Source organism: Rhagoletis pomonella, unplaced genomic scaffold, assembly GCF_013731165.1.
Source record: "Rhagoletis pomonella isolate Grant_MI unplaced genomic scaffold, Rhpom_1.0 Rhpom_scaffold_00013, whole genome shotgun sequence".
NCBI lineage: Eukaryota > Metazoa > Arthropoda > Insecta > Diptera > Tephritidae > Rhagoletis > Rhagoletis pomonella.
The window spans coordinates 12,642,933-12,657,510 of record NW_023458567.1 but is presented as its reverse complement, the minus strand read 5'-3'; the positions used below and the strand labels follow the sequence as shown (position 1 = coordinate 12,657,510).

The following is a 14,578-nucleotide window of genomic DNA, read 5'->3' as shown; positions in this document are numbered from 1 at the left end:
CTCAATGATTTTTGAAAGCCGTGAAAGATCTGTTCGAATGCAAGGCACAGTGGCCTGGAATCCCTGGATAATAGCTAAAGGTCAGATTTTAGATTGGCGAAAAAGAAGCATATTTTCGAGATCTAGGGACTTAAAAATAGCAACGAGTAAAATTTCATAGAATTTCATAGAAACGAATTTAGCATTTTGTTCTTTGGACTTGGTCAGTAAAGCTAAAAGAGTGGTAAATATCACTAACATATTTTATTCAAATTGTATGTTCTTGGCTTAGATTCTACTGATGTTGCTTTAAAATAAATCAAATATTTAAAAAAACTTTACTATATTAATCAAATTTTGCATTTATCCAAAACGCGCGCCTCGTTAAATGCGGGAAACTTTTGCCATGTCCAGCCAGCATGTTTCCACCAAATCCGAAATTATAAAACCAACAGAATACGCTAGAAACTTTGTCCTTCTTTCTTTATCTTCAAACAAGTCCGCGCGTTCTACTGCTCTTTACAACAAACTCAGCTAGGTGCTTCTACGAGGATGATAAGAGCCCACGTGCAGAAGTAAGTAAGCAGCTAACTATAATATTAATCTCCTGCAGATATGTCTACTACTTACCAAGTCATTTCCCTAAGAAACGTTCGATGGCTACCAATTTTAATCATCTCAAATATATACAAAAGAAAAGAAGCTAATTCGCAAACTGAAGGTCCACATTCTTTTTTGTTGCTTGCAGTGGAAATGTTTATTGCTAGTTTTTTCTTTTGGACATTTTCATAGCTGTAAAGCTTGGCTCAAAAGTCATGAAATACAAAGTCACAATGACAGGGCTGATGCGCCTGTGCATATGCTTTGCATTTCATTTATTGGCAAATTACTTACAACTAAAACAAAAGCCAATATATACATACATATATATTAGGGATGTAAATTTTTTCGCTTTTTACGATCCCGAGATATTCGGGATGTCGTTATAACAAACCCGGGATCACGGGATTAGTCCCGGGATTTAAATATTCACTACTTTTCAACAACTTAAACCGAAAAATTGCTTCTATCTCTCCTACCATACAATAAATAATAAATAAATGGGTAGGTTTCAAACATTTTTATTTAAAGTGGCGTTTTTATTTTTTCTCTCTGACGTCAGGACTTGTTTTAAAGGATTTTGTAATTTCAAAGCTAATTCCGAAAACTATTAAAAAAATTCAATGCAATGTAGAATAAAAATATGGGTACTAAATGCAAGAGGAAATTTCTTTGGAATAAAAACAAAAAAAAATTTTGTTTGGATTCACAATGACGAATTGGTAATTTTTTAAGCTGATAAAGGCAAAAGGACGAAATCCGAGGACGCTATCGAGTTTCGAAGTTTCAAGGATAAGATTTTAAAAGGACTTTTTCAATATTTATCAGGGACATAACAGTTATAAGTTTTATAGCATAAACGTTGCTCCATAACAGTTATTAGATGAGAAATATTTTTTATTTCGTCGATAAGAGTTATAACCCAACGTTTATTTTTTACGTTGCCTGATAACTGTTATGCAGGAGAAATATTTTCTCCGTTGCCGATAAGAGTTATTTCCCAACGTTTATTTTTTACGTTGCTGGATAAGAGTTATTTTACAACGTTTATTTTTTACGTTGTCTGATCAACGTTGTAAGATTAGGATATTGATGAAGATGGAGATGGAGAATAAGACAAAGACGATGAAATAAAAGTGAGAGAGTGAAATAACTATTATCAGATAACGTAAAAATATTCGTCGGGCAATAACTGTTTTCAGGCAACGTAAAAAATAAACGTTGGGCAATACCCGTTATCGAGCAACGTAAAAAATAAACATTGGGAAATAACTCTTATCAGCAACGGAAAAAATATTTCTCATCTATTAACTGTTATGAAACAACGTTTTCGTTAATTTTCAGAATTCAGGCAACGTTTTCAGTTTGTAAATTCGAGATAACAGTTATTTTTGGTCCCTGATATTTACAAGTCCTTGTGCACCAAAAAATTGAATCTGTTTAGATTGGACAGAATTTCCTCTTTAATTTGATACCCATATTTCTTCTCTAGGCAACTTTCACTGAATTTTTAAAATCATTTTTAAATTACAAACGTCAGAGTGAAGTACTAAAAACGCAATTTTACTATATTTGGTCCATGGTTGCGCGCATATACTGATTTTTGTGTTTAAAATTTACTATCGCGCGGTGTTATATGTATAATGAGCTAGACCTTTATAAACAAATATAAATTATTAATTAAAAAAAGAAATGTAGCCAATACTGGTCAAGAAAGGGAGTTTCTATTATTGCCATCACTGCAAATTACAAATCCCGAAAATCCCGGGATTATTTGACAAAAATTCCGGGATTTTTGGGACCTAAAAAGGCCAGGATCCCGGTATTAACATTCCTAATATATATACATATGTACAAATGTATTTACATACATACATATATGGGACAGTGTATATTGGAACACGCGGCTATAAAACTACCACACCAATACAAATACACACCAGCAAAAACAAATAAACTCGTGCTATATGTTATACTTGTTAAGCTGTGGAATTGCCGCAAAGCATTGCGTATAAGAATTGATGAAAAATAATTTTTGTTTCGTCATTCAGTTTATTTCGGAAGCTAGCATAGCAAATTGGCATAATGTATGCAGATGTAGAGCCTTTTAAGCTACAACAAGCAATATTGGGTATTGTATTCTCGTATGTATGTATGTCCAAATACTAGTATATACAATACTTTTTGCAATTGTTTTTGTGCCATTGGAGAAAATTTGCAAATTGAAAGAAAAGTAGAGCAGAAACGGAAAATTTCTGCTGATATTGGCAATTTGCAAATATATTATGAAGATTCTTTATTGTTTTTTGCGTACACGCATTGTTCTTTCGGTTGGCTTTCAACAGCAAGCATTGTTGTCTTTATGTTGTCTGCTCGCATGACTTCTGTTCCTATCGCAAGGAGTGTGCGTGTATAGTTTAAGTAGTATTTATGCATATGCACGTGAGTGTGCCGAGAAGCTGTACGCACTCACACAAACATGCATATGTACATAGGTATGTACTATATAAATAGTCCCGCATAAACATTCATATAGTATTCTATTTATACTCGAGTCTAACTGTGCTCCATTATTGGCCATTATTGTCATTGGCATAAATGAAAATTTACGATACTTCCCGCTGTGCATGTGGGTGTATGTGCATGTATAAATGATGCTTTCGCACATTTCTTCTGCTTAAGAGTGTTGATATGTCGTATGTATTATCTACAACATTTATAGTATTCCAGATAAACTTCCTCAAGATTGTTGAATATGGGCAAGAGAATGTTCTTCTGTGATGGTGTAAGAAACTGGCATTGAAAGAAGGTCTAGCATGAAAATTGGCAACAACTTTAAACGAGGCTACAAAAATGTTTACTAAAACTAGCAAAATACTTTTGCGGCTTTAGCTTTCCACTAAGAGGCAAAACCTCCTTCCTAACATAATTTCCAGGCGCTGGAAACCCACATGGAAGCCCATAACTTTTTAAGAAAGCCATAGAAGGTTACGCTACTTAATTCGAGGGAATCATTGGGGCATTGAGGACCACTACATGCCTGCCTTTAGCTCTTGATATGATGTTTATCACAGCGCCGGTCGACTTCGTTGGTAAGGCTACTCAGAGTCTAAAAACTCTAATATTTTTGGAGGCTTCAATTTTATTACCGATAGCACATCGAACACTGTTTGGCTAGATTCTCTCAAATAAGCTCCTCTGCCACCAATTAAACAGCCCATTCTCTACTCACATTCCTTTCACGGATGAGTAGTCGGGAGACGTTGGTTGTATGAAGGCATTGCTGAACTTCTACACGCACGGCTCGAAGTTTAACGCGTAGGTCGGTGGAGGCATCTTTTGCGGGAAACTCTCCATCAACAATTATCCAATTTGGCTTTTTGATTACAGTAATATTTAATAATAATATACTTTGAGGCCAGTCGATAAGATGTTAGTTTGCGCGACGTCGACAAAAACAGCAATCAACGCCTGGAGTTTGCTCACAGTGCGCTCAAAGCTACCTAGGGCATGTTTGACCTCTCCTAAGATCACGACTAAGTTTTTTAATCAGGAAACAGTGACGTTGCTGGAAACTGTGTGGCAGCTGATGTGCACCTTCAAGTCGGACTCATTGAGAAAAAGAGTAGTGCGAGTAGTTACTTTCTGAGAAATGGGCCTGGTGTCAGCTGAATGAATGCTGGGCGAAAACTAGGACCTATACTACTGCAAGGTATTTTTGACCAAGGATGGTCAAAAGGCGGCTTCAGTTGACACACTCGCTATTTTTAATTATATTGGCTATATTGACAGGAGAATCGTCCCAATTTTTTCTTTTAATTTGCCCAGCTTTCGAAAAGCTACAGTCTAAACGCCCGGGATTGCACCAGAGAACTTTGCTCTTGGCTCACGGCATTTTTTTCCTGTTACTTGATCAATACTTTAAGTCCCTTACAGGCTAACCTAATATTCGCGGCTTGCGTTTTGGTACGCATGCCGTCGAATTTGTTTTTTTGCGTCACCCGAAATTGACTTGCATGCGTTTGCATTTGATTTCATTGAGCGAAACGTCAAATCAAAATGTCACGCAGAACAAAAATTGGAAATTGAGTTAGCTTCATACGCACGCCGTTCAATTTCGGTTGATCTCATACAAGTTGCATGTGCATGAGAAAGTTTTGACAATAAATTGGCGGCGTGCGTGAATATTAGGTTAGCCTGTTAACCTAATCTAAAAATTCAAAACTGTTGTTTTATAATAATTTAAGTTTTCTATAATCATATTTATGTAAAACTTTTTAAATTTAATTTAATTTAGTTTTTTTTTGAAATTCTTTTTATATAAATATCAACTCCTTTTTATTTTATTTACTTTAAAATTAATTATTTTTTTTTGGTAGATATATATTTTAATTTACTTAATTTTCTTGGTGCTTTATATTTTTGTGTTTTTTGTTTTTAAATTTGGATTCTAACACTAACATATATGTAAGTGCCAATATATTATTATTATTATTTTAAATTAGTATTTTCGACATTTTTAATTTTAAATTTGTTTTACATTATTTAATTTCTTATTAAATTCTCTTAATTTTATTTTATTTAACTTTACATTTAGTTACATTGTGTTAATTTATTTTAGTTATAATGTTTTTTGTTTATATAATTTTGTTACTTATTTTTTTCATACATACATTTATTTATTTTTTTATTTATTTGTTTAAATTTTGTTTTATTTTTTACATTGTTTTTCATTTTAGTTTATGTTATTTTATTGTATTTTAATTTGTTGTTTATTTTTATTATGCTAATTAAGTCTACTTTATGGAGTTTATTTTTTTAAATTTATTTTAAAATTTTTTTTTTATTTATCCTATTTGAGTCTATTTTATTCTAGTATATTATATTTTTTCATTTAATTACATTTCTTAAGCTTTTTTCAATAATTTTTAAGTATTTTTTCTAATTTGGGGCTTATTTTCTTTACTTTATTTCCCTTTTTTAAGTTATTATTGGATTTTTTTTAATTCATTCATTTTTTAAATTTTAATTTATTTTACATTTTGTCATTCTTCTATTTTTTAGTTTTTATTTTAATGACTTAATTTTTAAAGTTTATTTCTTTTTTAACTTTATTTTGTGTTTTTTAAATTTAAATTTTTTTTAACGTTTTTATCAAATTTCCACAGCAAATACTTACCAATCGTCGTTAGCACCGTTAGTGAGTAGAGAAACGCTTTAGCGAAATTCCATTCATGCGGCCCGTTGCCATGCCCATATTGACCGCCATGTGTGTGCAGGAGTACAGCTTCCGTGGCTGGACTATTACCAGCAATCGCTGCGCCACTACCGCTCGCACCAGCCAGGCCGCCATCCATTTCATGTGATAATTGCAATAGTGCATCCTCATTCAGTCTCTTGATTAATTGGTCTTGAAATTTGGCAATCTCCAGCGCAGCTAGCCTGCAAGTAGGCAGGGAAATGAGAATGGAAAAAGAAAGAAAAAAGATGGAAATTAATGAGAACAAGAAATATGCAGGTAGGTTGCAGTCGCAGTAAAATTAAGTACTTGAATATACACTTTGGGGAAAAGAGTTAATTGGGTAAAAATTTGATTTGTTTATACATATGTATGCACATACTATCCTGGCGTATGATATATGTAGATTTCCTTTGTTTAATATTTAAAATAGTCTAGAAGACTAAATGAATTCGTGAACATTTAAAACCAATATCGATTAAAGTTTTTTACTTGGGTTACTTCGGCTTCCAGTTTAATACAACTCCGCAAGAACATAAACAATGAAATTTAATCAAAATAAATTTGTTAAACTCTTACATTACCTATAGCAATAGAAACTTAATTAAATTTAAATTAAATTACTATATTTGATACAAACGATTTCAGCGATATTGAGCATTACAAACAGCCAAGCTGAGATAGATGCAGCGGTGGCGTAACAATGCCACAACTTTTCCATAGAAAACAATAATAAATTAATATTTTCAAAAACATAGCAAAATACTTGCATCAGTACAAAATGTTTTCGAAATTTCCTGTAATGAAATGTGCAAACCTGCAAACCTGGAAATATTACTCGTAAGCACTGTTGTACGCAAGCTATTCATGGAAAATGCCAGAAAAATTATGCGAAATATTTGATGCAAATTTCTAATCTACTCATGATTCCATGTATATATGTATACACTATAATTCTGCTCTTAATAAATAAATAGATAACAGATGCAACTGCATACAGTGGTGATCACGAATTTAGCACACCTGCATTTTTTTGCAATGTGCATAATGCTATACGTGATAATTTTTTTTCGTAAATTTTTTTATAAAAATATAATTTAGTCTATAACATAAATCAGTCAATGTCTAAAACTTTGTGCAAAATTCAATAAAAATTGTGATACAAAATTTCGAATTTTTATTCTGAATTTTTTTTTAAAATTTTTGGTATGCAGCTATATATGTAGACTTAGTTTTACTATTGTAATGAGCAAGTTTAAAACGGCTTAAAATCACTGTTGATTTTTGATAGTTTTTTTTCTAATGCCAGATTATTTTTTTAACGACAACTTTTTGAGCAATTAATCGGGGTAAATTAAGGGTATATTTCTTTTCGATAACACATATTTTTAGCCAATTATGCGGGGAAATCAATTAAGCACGTAAATTGAGAGGGGGTGAGAGCATTAAAATTCCGACTTTACTCTTTTTGGACCACCCTAATGTACATACTATAATTTCTGTACAATTTAAGTAAATTTAACTTTTCAAAGTTGTGGCAACCCTGCTAAAAATTATTTTCTAACTGAAACGTTATTAAATCTTTTTTGTCTTACATTACCATACATTTTTACTTGCACTTGTGCGCAAGGGTATATTAATTTTGTTCACATAACGGTTGTTTTGTAACAGGCAAAACGAATCGAGATAGATATAGACAAATGTATACATAAATGATCAGGATGAAAAGAGAAATCGATTAAGTGGTGACTGTCTGTCCGTCCGTCTGTGCACACGATTACTCGAGTAAAAATTAAGATATCTTAACGAAACTTGATACGTGTACTTTTTTAGGGCGTAGGACGAATGTTATTGAAAATGGGCAAAATCGGACAATAACCACGCCTACCTCCCATATAATGGTAATTTTCAGATATACGAAAACTGCGATATTTTAGTAACTACTGAAGATTATTCACTCAAAATTGATGTTTACAATAATTTTAAGATGAAAAATAAGAATATTATAAATTTTTGAAAAATTGGGCGTAGTCACGTGGTCACATGTGTATATCTTGGCAACCGCTGCACCGATTTCTTCCAAACTTGGCACAGTTGTTAGCCTACCAAATGGCGGAAAATTTTTAAAATCGGACAATAACCACGCCCACATTCCATATAAGGGTAATTTAGAGAAATACGAAATCTTCGACAAATCAGCAAATATTAAAGCTAATTTATTTAAAATTGACGCTTGCAACAATTCTTTACCAAGAAATACGTTTATGATAAAAGTTTGGAAAATGAGCGTGGCACATATGATCACATATATGTATGTATCTCGGTAACCGTTTGTACCAATTTGTAACCAATTTGTAACAAACTCGGTAGGGTTATTGTGCTTGCCACATAAAAGAAAAACGTTCAAAATTATTGAAATCGGACTAAAATTACGGCAAATGGCAAACCTCCTAAATATAGACTAGAAATAAAATAATTTCAAACCCATTTCGATTGGTACCCCTCTATTTAAACAAAAAACCTAAAAATATTTTAAATGTTGAAGAAAAGATTTCTTTTTGCATATTTTAATATTTCATATAACTTGTGTATAATTTAATTTAATACAACTGTTCAAACATGTGGCAATCCTCATTACAATATTTTAGAACTTAAGCTTCTTTGTCTGGCATCCATGCTGTGATTCATATTTCAATTACCTTTTTCTCTTAATTCAAGTGGTATTTGACTTTTTAAACAGGTGGCAACCCTCCTACATATAGAATAGAAATAAAATCTTCTAAACCCTCTTTCGATTGATATTCATCTTTATACAAAAAACTACCATAAGGGCCTAGAGGGAAGACTTTTTCTTAAAATTTCAGACCTTTTACTTAAATTTCTTTGAATAAATCGAGTAAAAGGTCTGAAATTTTAAGAAAAAGCAATTGCTTAGTTTTTATTCATAAGGCCCTATATTTCATAGTGTTTTCCTTCTTAATAGTTATTTTTTAAGTTTCGAAATTTTAATGTATCACGTCACAACATTAAATTAAAAATACTAAACCAAATACCCATCATTTCATCTATTTTCCCTACTACACATAATAAATCATAATTCCAAAAATCTTCGCTTCTCACTTACTTTGTCCAATTCTCCTTGTAGAGTATATTCAGTGACACCGTTATATCCCAGATATTCTCAATGGTGCGTTGTCGTACTTCCTGTGTGTCCGCCGACAGCGCCAAGTGCGCCGAAGTGACGCCATCACCGCTCAACTCATCACCATAACTAAAATCCCCAGCGCCCGGGTCGCCATTCTCATCGCTCAATGGTACAATGCCCTCCAGCATGGCATTGGGAACAGAAGAAGAATCAGCATTTGACGTAGAAGAATACGTAGCGCCAGATAATGATGCAGATGAGGATGCCAAGGAAGCTGACGAGGAGGAGGAAGAGGTGGCTAGCGAGGAGTATGCGGTTACTGACGATAACGCTGTGCCATTGTCCAGATGCGTTTGTTCGGGTGAAGTGTGATAAATATTTGCCACATTACCGCCACTGCCACTACCACGTTTGGTTGATGCAAGTGTACGTTGCTGTTGCTGTTGTTGTTGTTGGTGCTGTTGCTGCTGCTGGCGTTGTCGTTGCAGCACTGCATGATGACTATGATGGTGATGATGGTGATGCAGGAACGTTGAGTCTTCGCTCTCGATTGTTAGAAATATGAATGAACCTGTGAATGACAATAGAAAAAGAGGTGGGGGAAATGTGTAAAAATGCTGTAGCTAATGCTTTTATTGTTATTGTTGTTGTTGTCGATGATAAGGGAAATGAAGATGTATTCCCGGTATGCATAACTTATGTACGTACATACATACATACGCCCCCTTTACCACTTTACCTCAGCATAAAGTGTTGGTGCTAAGTGTATTGTGCAGAAATGCAAGGGTTCGACTTTAACGTTTTGCCTTCCTAGCGATAATGAGGGTCCAAACGGAAGCGCCAAGTGTTCGCTGTGGAATATTCACTTGAATAGTTTGCATAAGAGTATTTTCTTGGTATTGTTGTTGTGATTTTTTTCTAGTTCTTTTCGTGTTTACTTGCTGCACTAAGAACTATTGTATGGCGTCCTAGTTGGCTTTAGTAATCTGCAAATAAGGACTAATGCTTGCTTAGGTGGGCGCACAGTGGCTTGAAGGAGATGAAACTTTGTGAATAAAAAATAAATTTGGAGCGAACAGGTTTCCCGTTTAAGGGAAGTGAGAACAGGTTGTGCCCATCTTAATTGGGGGTTTCGTAAAGAGCCTTTAAACTCAGATCCTGACCACAATCTCAGCTTCAAGCTGATAACTTGCTGAGCGAAATGGCAACATGAGCCCTTTGCTCAACCTCGGTTTGCTCAAAGCTAGTTGTCGAATGCTTGACATCTCTTTCGGTCGCTCCTCAATATTTCCGTATCAGACTTAAATATAAGGGTGCTGGCCACAGTGGTATTGCAGAAAACTTCGTGATGGGCGAGGGAGGTTACGAAAGCACCGTCAAATAGCGCCCACTGAGTAAAGGGTGAGTGGGAGTACATCCGATTACATGTGTATTACTATTGGACAGCTGGACCTCGTTTAAGCTGAGAGAACGTTGGGCGTATATCGCGCATGTATTAAGGAAAGATCCTACAAGTCGAGTATGGAATTGCTTGGAGGACAATGACATGGATACCATCTCAATTTTTCCTTCTTGAAAGGCAGAATTTGTCGCTAAAGCCTTACAGTTATTGTTTGTATGTGGTATAAGAAATGACAAGTGCTTAGGTATGTTCAAAAAAATTGAACGCCTTGAGCACTGCTCTACCCTATACAGGACTAGAATAATAACTCGCATAACCATTCTATTTCTATATAGTGTGACCGCTGGAACGTCAGCCGCAACTTATGCATGTGTTTCTGCACGCAGATACAACGTAATTTAACACCCATTAGTGTGGTGCAATATATTAAGGTCGGGGAGCCAAACACTAGGTAGGAGCGAATAGGAACGAAACGAGCTTTCAAACGGAAACAAAATAGGTTCACTGTGCACTTGGGTGCTTCTCCTCTTCTCTACTGGATGCAGGCAGCCAATATAACCTTACCTAACCTATAAGATAGAAAAAGGTTAATCTTTTAAATGTGAATTGCCCATTCCTTCTATATTGAGCTTTGGTATGAGCACTCCCGTGTACTGTCTATGTAACGTTCGAGCTAGCAATGTCTTTAAAACGATGTCGAACGACGGATCACGACCCTTGAAATAGCTGAAATGCTACAACTGAACATTCTTGTGGATGAAACAAGTCAGAAGGATGAAGGCAAAAATGAAGCCAGAACCTAGAGGAGAAAGCTTTGTATCACTGAAAGTAGGGTAAGGTCGATGGAATGCATCAACGAAGGCCAGGCTACTGAAGTCATCTTATTCGATTCGCCGATTGCGATATATTCCCTACGTGCGGCATCGGCAGAGACATTTTTCCGACTACGAAGATTTGAAGCAAAGATAAATAACTTAAAACAGCTGGGTCAGTTTTGAAACCGAATGCAATTAAAGTTGAAAACTTCAGCAAGCCGAAGAGCTGAAAGGTGCGGAAATTCCACAGAGCAGTAGCAATGACTAAATCGATATATTCTGAAATACCGCCAGAAGCCTTTTTTCTGTACGCAATGGCTCTGAGCTGGCAGGCAACAAAATAACGTCGTCTAAAATCAACCTAAGCCATTTAAAGCAACTACATAGTTATTATAACCAAAGCTTTATTAAATCGTGTACGATCTCCTATTGCTCCTATTTAAGCTTCATAAGTCCACTGTCCATGAAAAGCCAACCAGCAATATACATACAAACGCTAGTTGCTGTTAGGCGAACTAAAACATCAGATAAACGTTGATGAGTTACTTATGCAGAGAGCTACATACATATACGTAAACATACGCATAAACGTAGAAATTTTTTTATTTGTAAAGTAAATGGAGTCACCGACAACAAAGGCCACCAAGAAGGATTGTCACACTGGTGGCAGAACAACACCAACGACACTCAACTATTATAGTACTGGTAATATCAAGCGTTCGGGAGTGGACTTGGAAAAAATGGTAGTTGCTGTAAAAAGTGTGGTCGTAGTAGAGCTAAGGAGAATCAAATAACCCCACGTGTTTTTGTAACTGTGTACATACATATGTATAAGTATATCAAAGTGTACAGATGTTGAGTGTTCACTTAAACTTTTAAAGCATGTCCGCACTCATTAAAGCGTACACCACACAATCAAAGTCTAACGGTTCTTGAAGTGCTTATAGTGGCAGAAGTAGTAAAAGAAGCAAAACCGTGCGCTGCTGCTTGTGTGCCCGCCTCTGTGTGTGAAGAGTTTAAAGTCCTTGTAAGTGTTAATTAACGCGGCAAGCGTGCGAAAGCGAGCACAGGTCCTTGAGACAACATAATCGCTATTGCTGCTTGGATGAATGCTAGGAACGGTGTGGACTGTATACTCTAAAGATTGCTAGTTGGTCAGTTTGTAAGTGTAGATTGGCTTGCTGATTGTGTATCTACTAGTAAGACAAGCACTTGACATGTCCTTGCAATGTCGAACATTATTTGTTTTAATTTTCGTTCTCTCCCTCTCTATCTGTCTCCCTTTCTCTAACCGTTCTCTTGCTTTTTTGAAACTTTGTATCATTTAAAATAAATATTAAACGTTTTTACACTTCCATGCAGTCACTTTAATTGCTTCAAATGTCACGTATTTCTTTTAATGGCTTTGCTCTTGTCCAATGTTGCGCATTTGACTTAGTTTGCCGAAGTTATGTACTTCAAGTACAACAATTTGTAATTGGGAAGGAAAGTATTCCTGCAGCTGAACGATATACTCAATTAGTGGTAATTTGTATGCGCAGGAGACGAATTGCTGATAGTATAGGTGTGTGCGTGTGCGAATAAATTGCAGCTATGCTGGCCACTCGATGTGACCGTATGAATTTAAATAGAGATTTATGACTACAGTTATACAATATTTGTGGAGTTTTTACGTGTCTTAGCTGCTTGCTAGTGGGAGAGAAAATTCAATATTAAGAATTTAAACGACTAGCATTTCGTACACATCACACATCATAGTCATCGCAATCGTTATGGCTATCTAATATTATTTTATAATTTTTGTTGTAATTTTTAATTTTACTTTATTATAATTATATATAATTGAAATTCAAAAACAAATGTTTTATTTAATTTTATTCTACTATATTTTTCCGTCGTCGTTTATTTTAGTTTTTGTTGTATTACTTGAATTTATTAAATTTTATTATAGATTTTTTCGACTATGCGCGTATAGCACAGAGGGATTGTACGTGTTATTCTAAACAAATTTGCCAAAGATAATGTGAGTCTAAAATCAATTTGGAGTTTGCCAAATTGCGAAAATAGGTTTCTTGGTATGAAAAATCCATTTTTGCACTTATCTTTTTCTCACCAGAGGTCGCAACAGTGAAAATTTTCACATTTTCTTCGAAATCTATTTTCGCAATTTGGCAAACTCCAAATTGATTTTAGACCCATAGTTTCTTCAGAAAAATTGCTTAGAATTACACGTAGAATCGTGCGATACCCGCACAAAAATTTACCCGCCCTAGTACATATATATACTATTTATTTATATTTTTAATTAAACTTATTATGTATTCAATAATTTTTACTTCATTGTATTTTATTTTTTGCAATTTTTAAGTTTTAGTTTTTATTCTAAAACTTTATTTAAATTTTATTCAATTTACATAATTTATTTCACACGAATTTTACTGAATTGAATTAATTTTTTATTTACTTTTTTTATTTTTATTTGCTTATTCTTTTTTTAATATTTGTTTATTACATATTTTGTTTTCATTTTAATATTTATTTATCACCTTTTCGGTTAAATTTATCTATTTTTAATTAACTTTCAAATCAATTTTTTTGATTAATTTTACGACGTTTGTTTTTGTTTTCAAGTTTAATGTTTTTTTTATTTTATAATTTTACTTATATTTACTTTACTTTGTTTAATTAAATTTTCTTTATTTAAATTTATTTTATTCGGTTTTTTATTGCATAACTATTTTTGTAATTTGATTTTATTTAATTTTATCTTAGTTTATTTTATACTATTTATTTTAATTAAATTTAATTTATTTCCTTAATTCTTTTCTTACTGCATTTAGTTTGATTTTTTTATAATTAATTTTATTTAATTTTTAAATTTTATTTAACTTAATTGGTTTCATTCTTACATATTTTGTTTTCATTTTAATACTTATGGTCTCAGTTAAATTTCTTTATTTTTAATTTACTTTCCAATATATTTTATTATTTGAACAACGTTTGTTCTGGGTTTAAGTTCAACTTTTTTTTGGTTTTTTATTTTTTAATGCACTTTACTTTATTTAATTAAGTTTTCTTTATTTAAATGTATTTTAATTTGTTTATTTTATTTTACTTTATTTTATTTAACCTAACCTATTTAGTTTTAATGGAATTTTGTGTTTATATTGTTTTATTTTATTTCATTAAATAATACTTTCTTGATTTACTTCATTTTGTTTAATTTAATTTAATTTTATTTTAATTTCTTATTTAATTTTATTTTTGTTTGTTTTTTATGTATGTTACCGCATAACTGTGGACCACGTCAACCGATTTCGATAATTCTTTTTGCATCGGAAAGGCAGTGTCTCCCATACGAAACTGGTTTAGATCCGACCATCGTATCATGAGATATA

General features: G+C 33.3%; 1 protein-coding gene across 1 annotated transcript in view; it reads right to left on the bottom strand.

Annotated features, from left to right (window-relative positions):
• Positions 1 to 14,578, bottom strand: part of LOC118748822 (signaling mucin MSB2-like) — a 266,141-nt gene that overhangs the window by 5,241 nt on the left and 246,322 nt on the right. Inside the window, exons 4-5 of the mRNA XM_036483526.1 lie at positions 8,943 to 9,534; positions 5,759 to 6,021 (exon numbers count right to left, since the gene is read on the bottom strand). Of these exons, the coding sequence (XP_036339419.1) occupies positions 5,759 to 6,021; positions 8,943 to 9,534 (855 nt within the window). The remainder of the gene's footprint in view (positions 1 to 5,758; positions 6,022 to 8,942; positions 9,535 to 14,578) is intronic.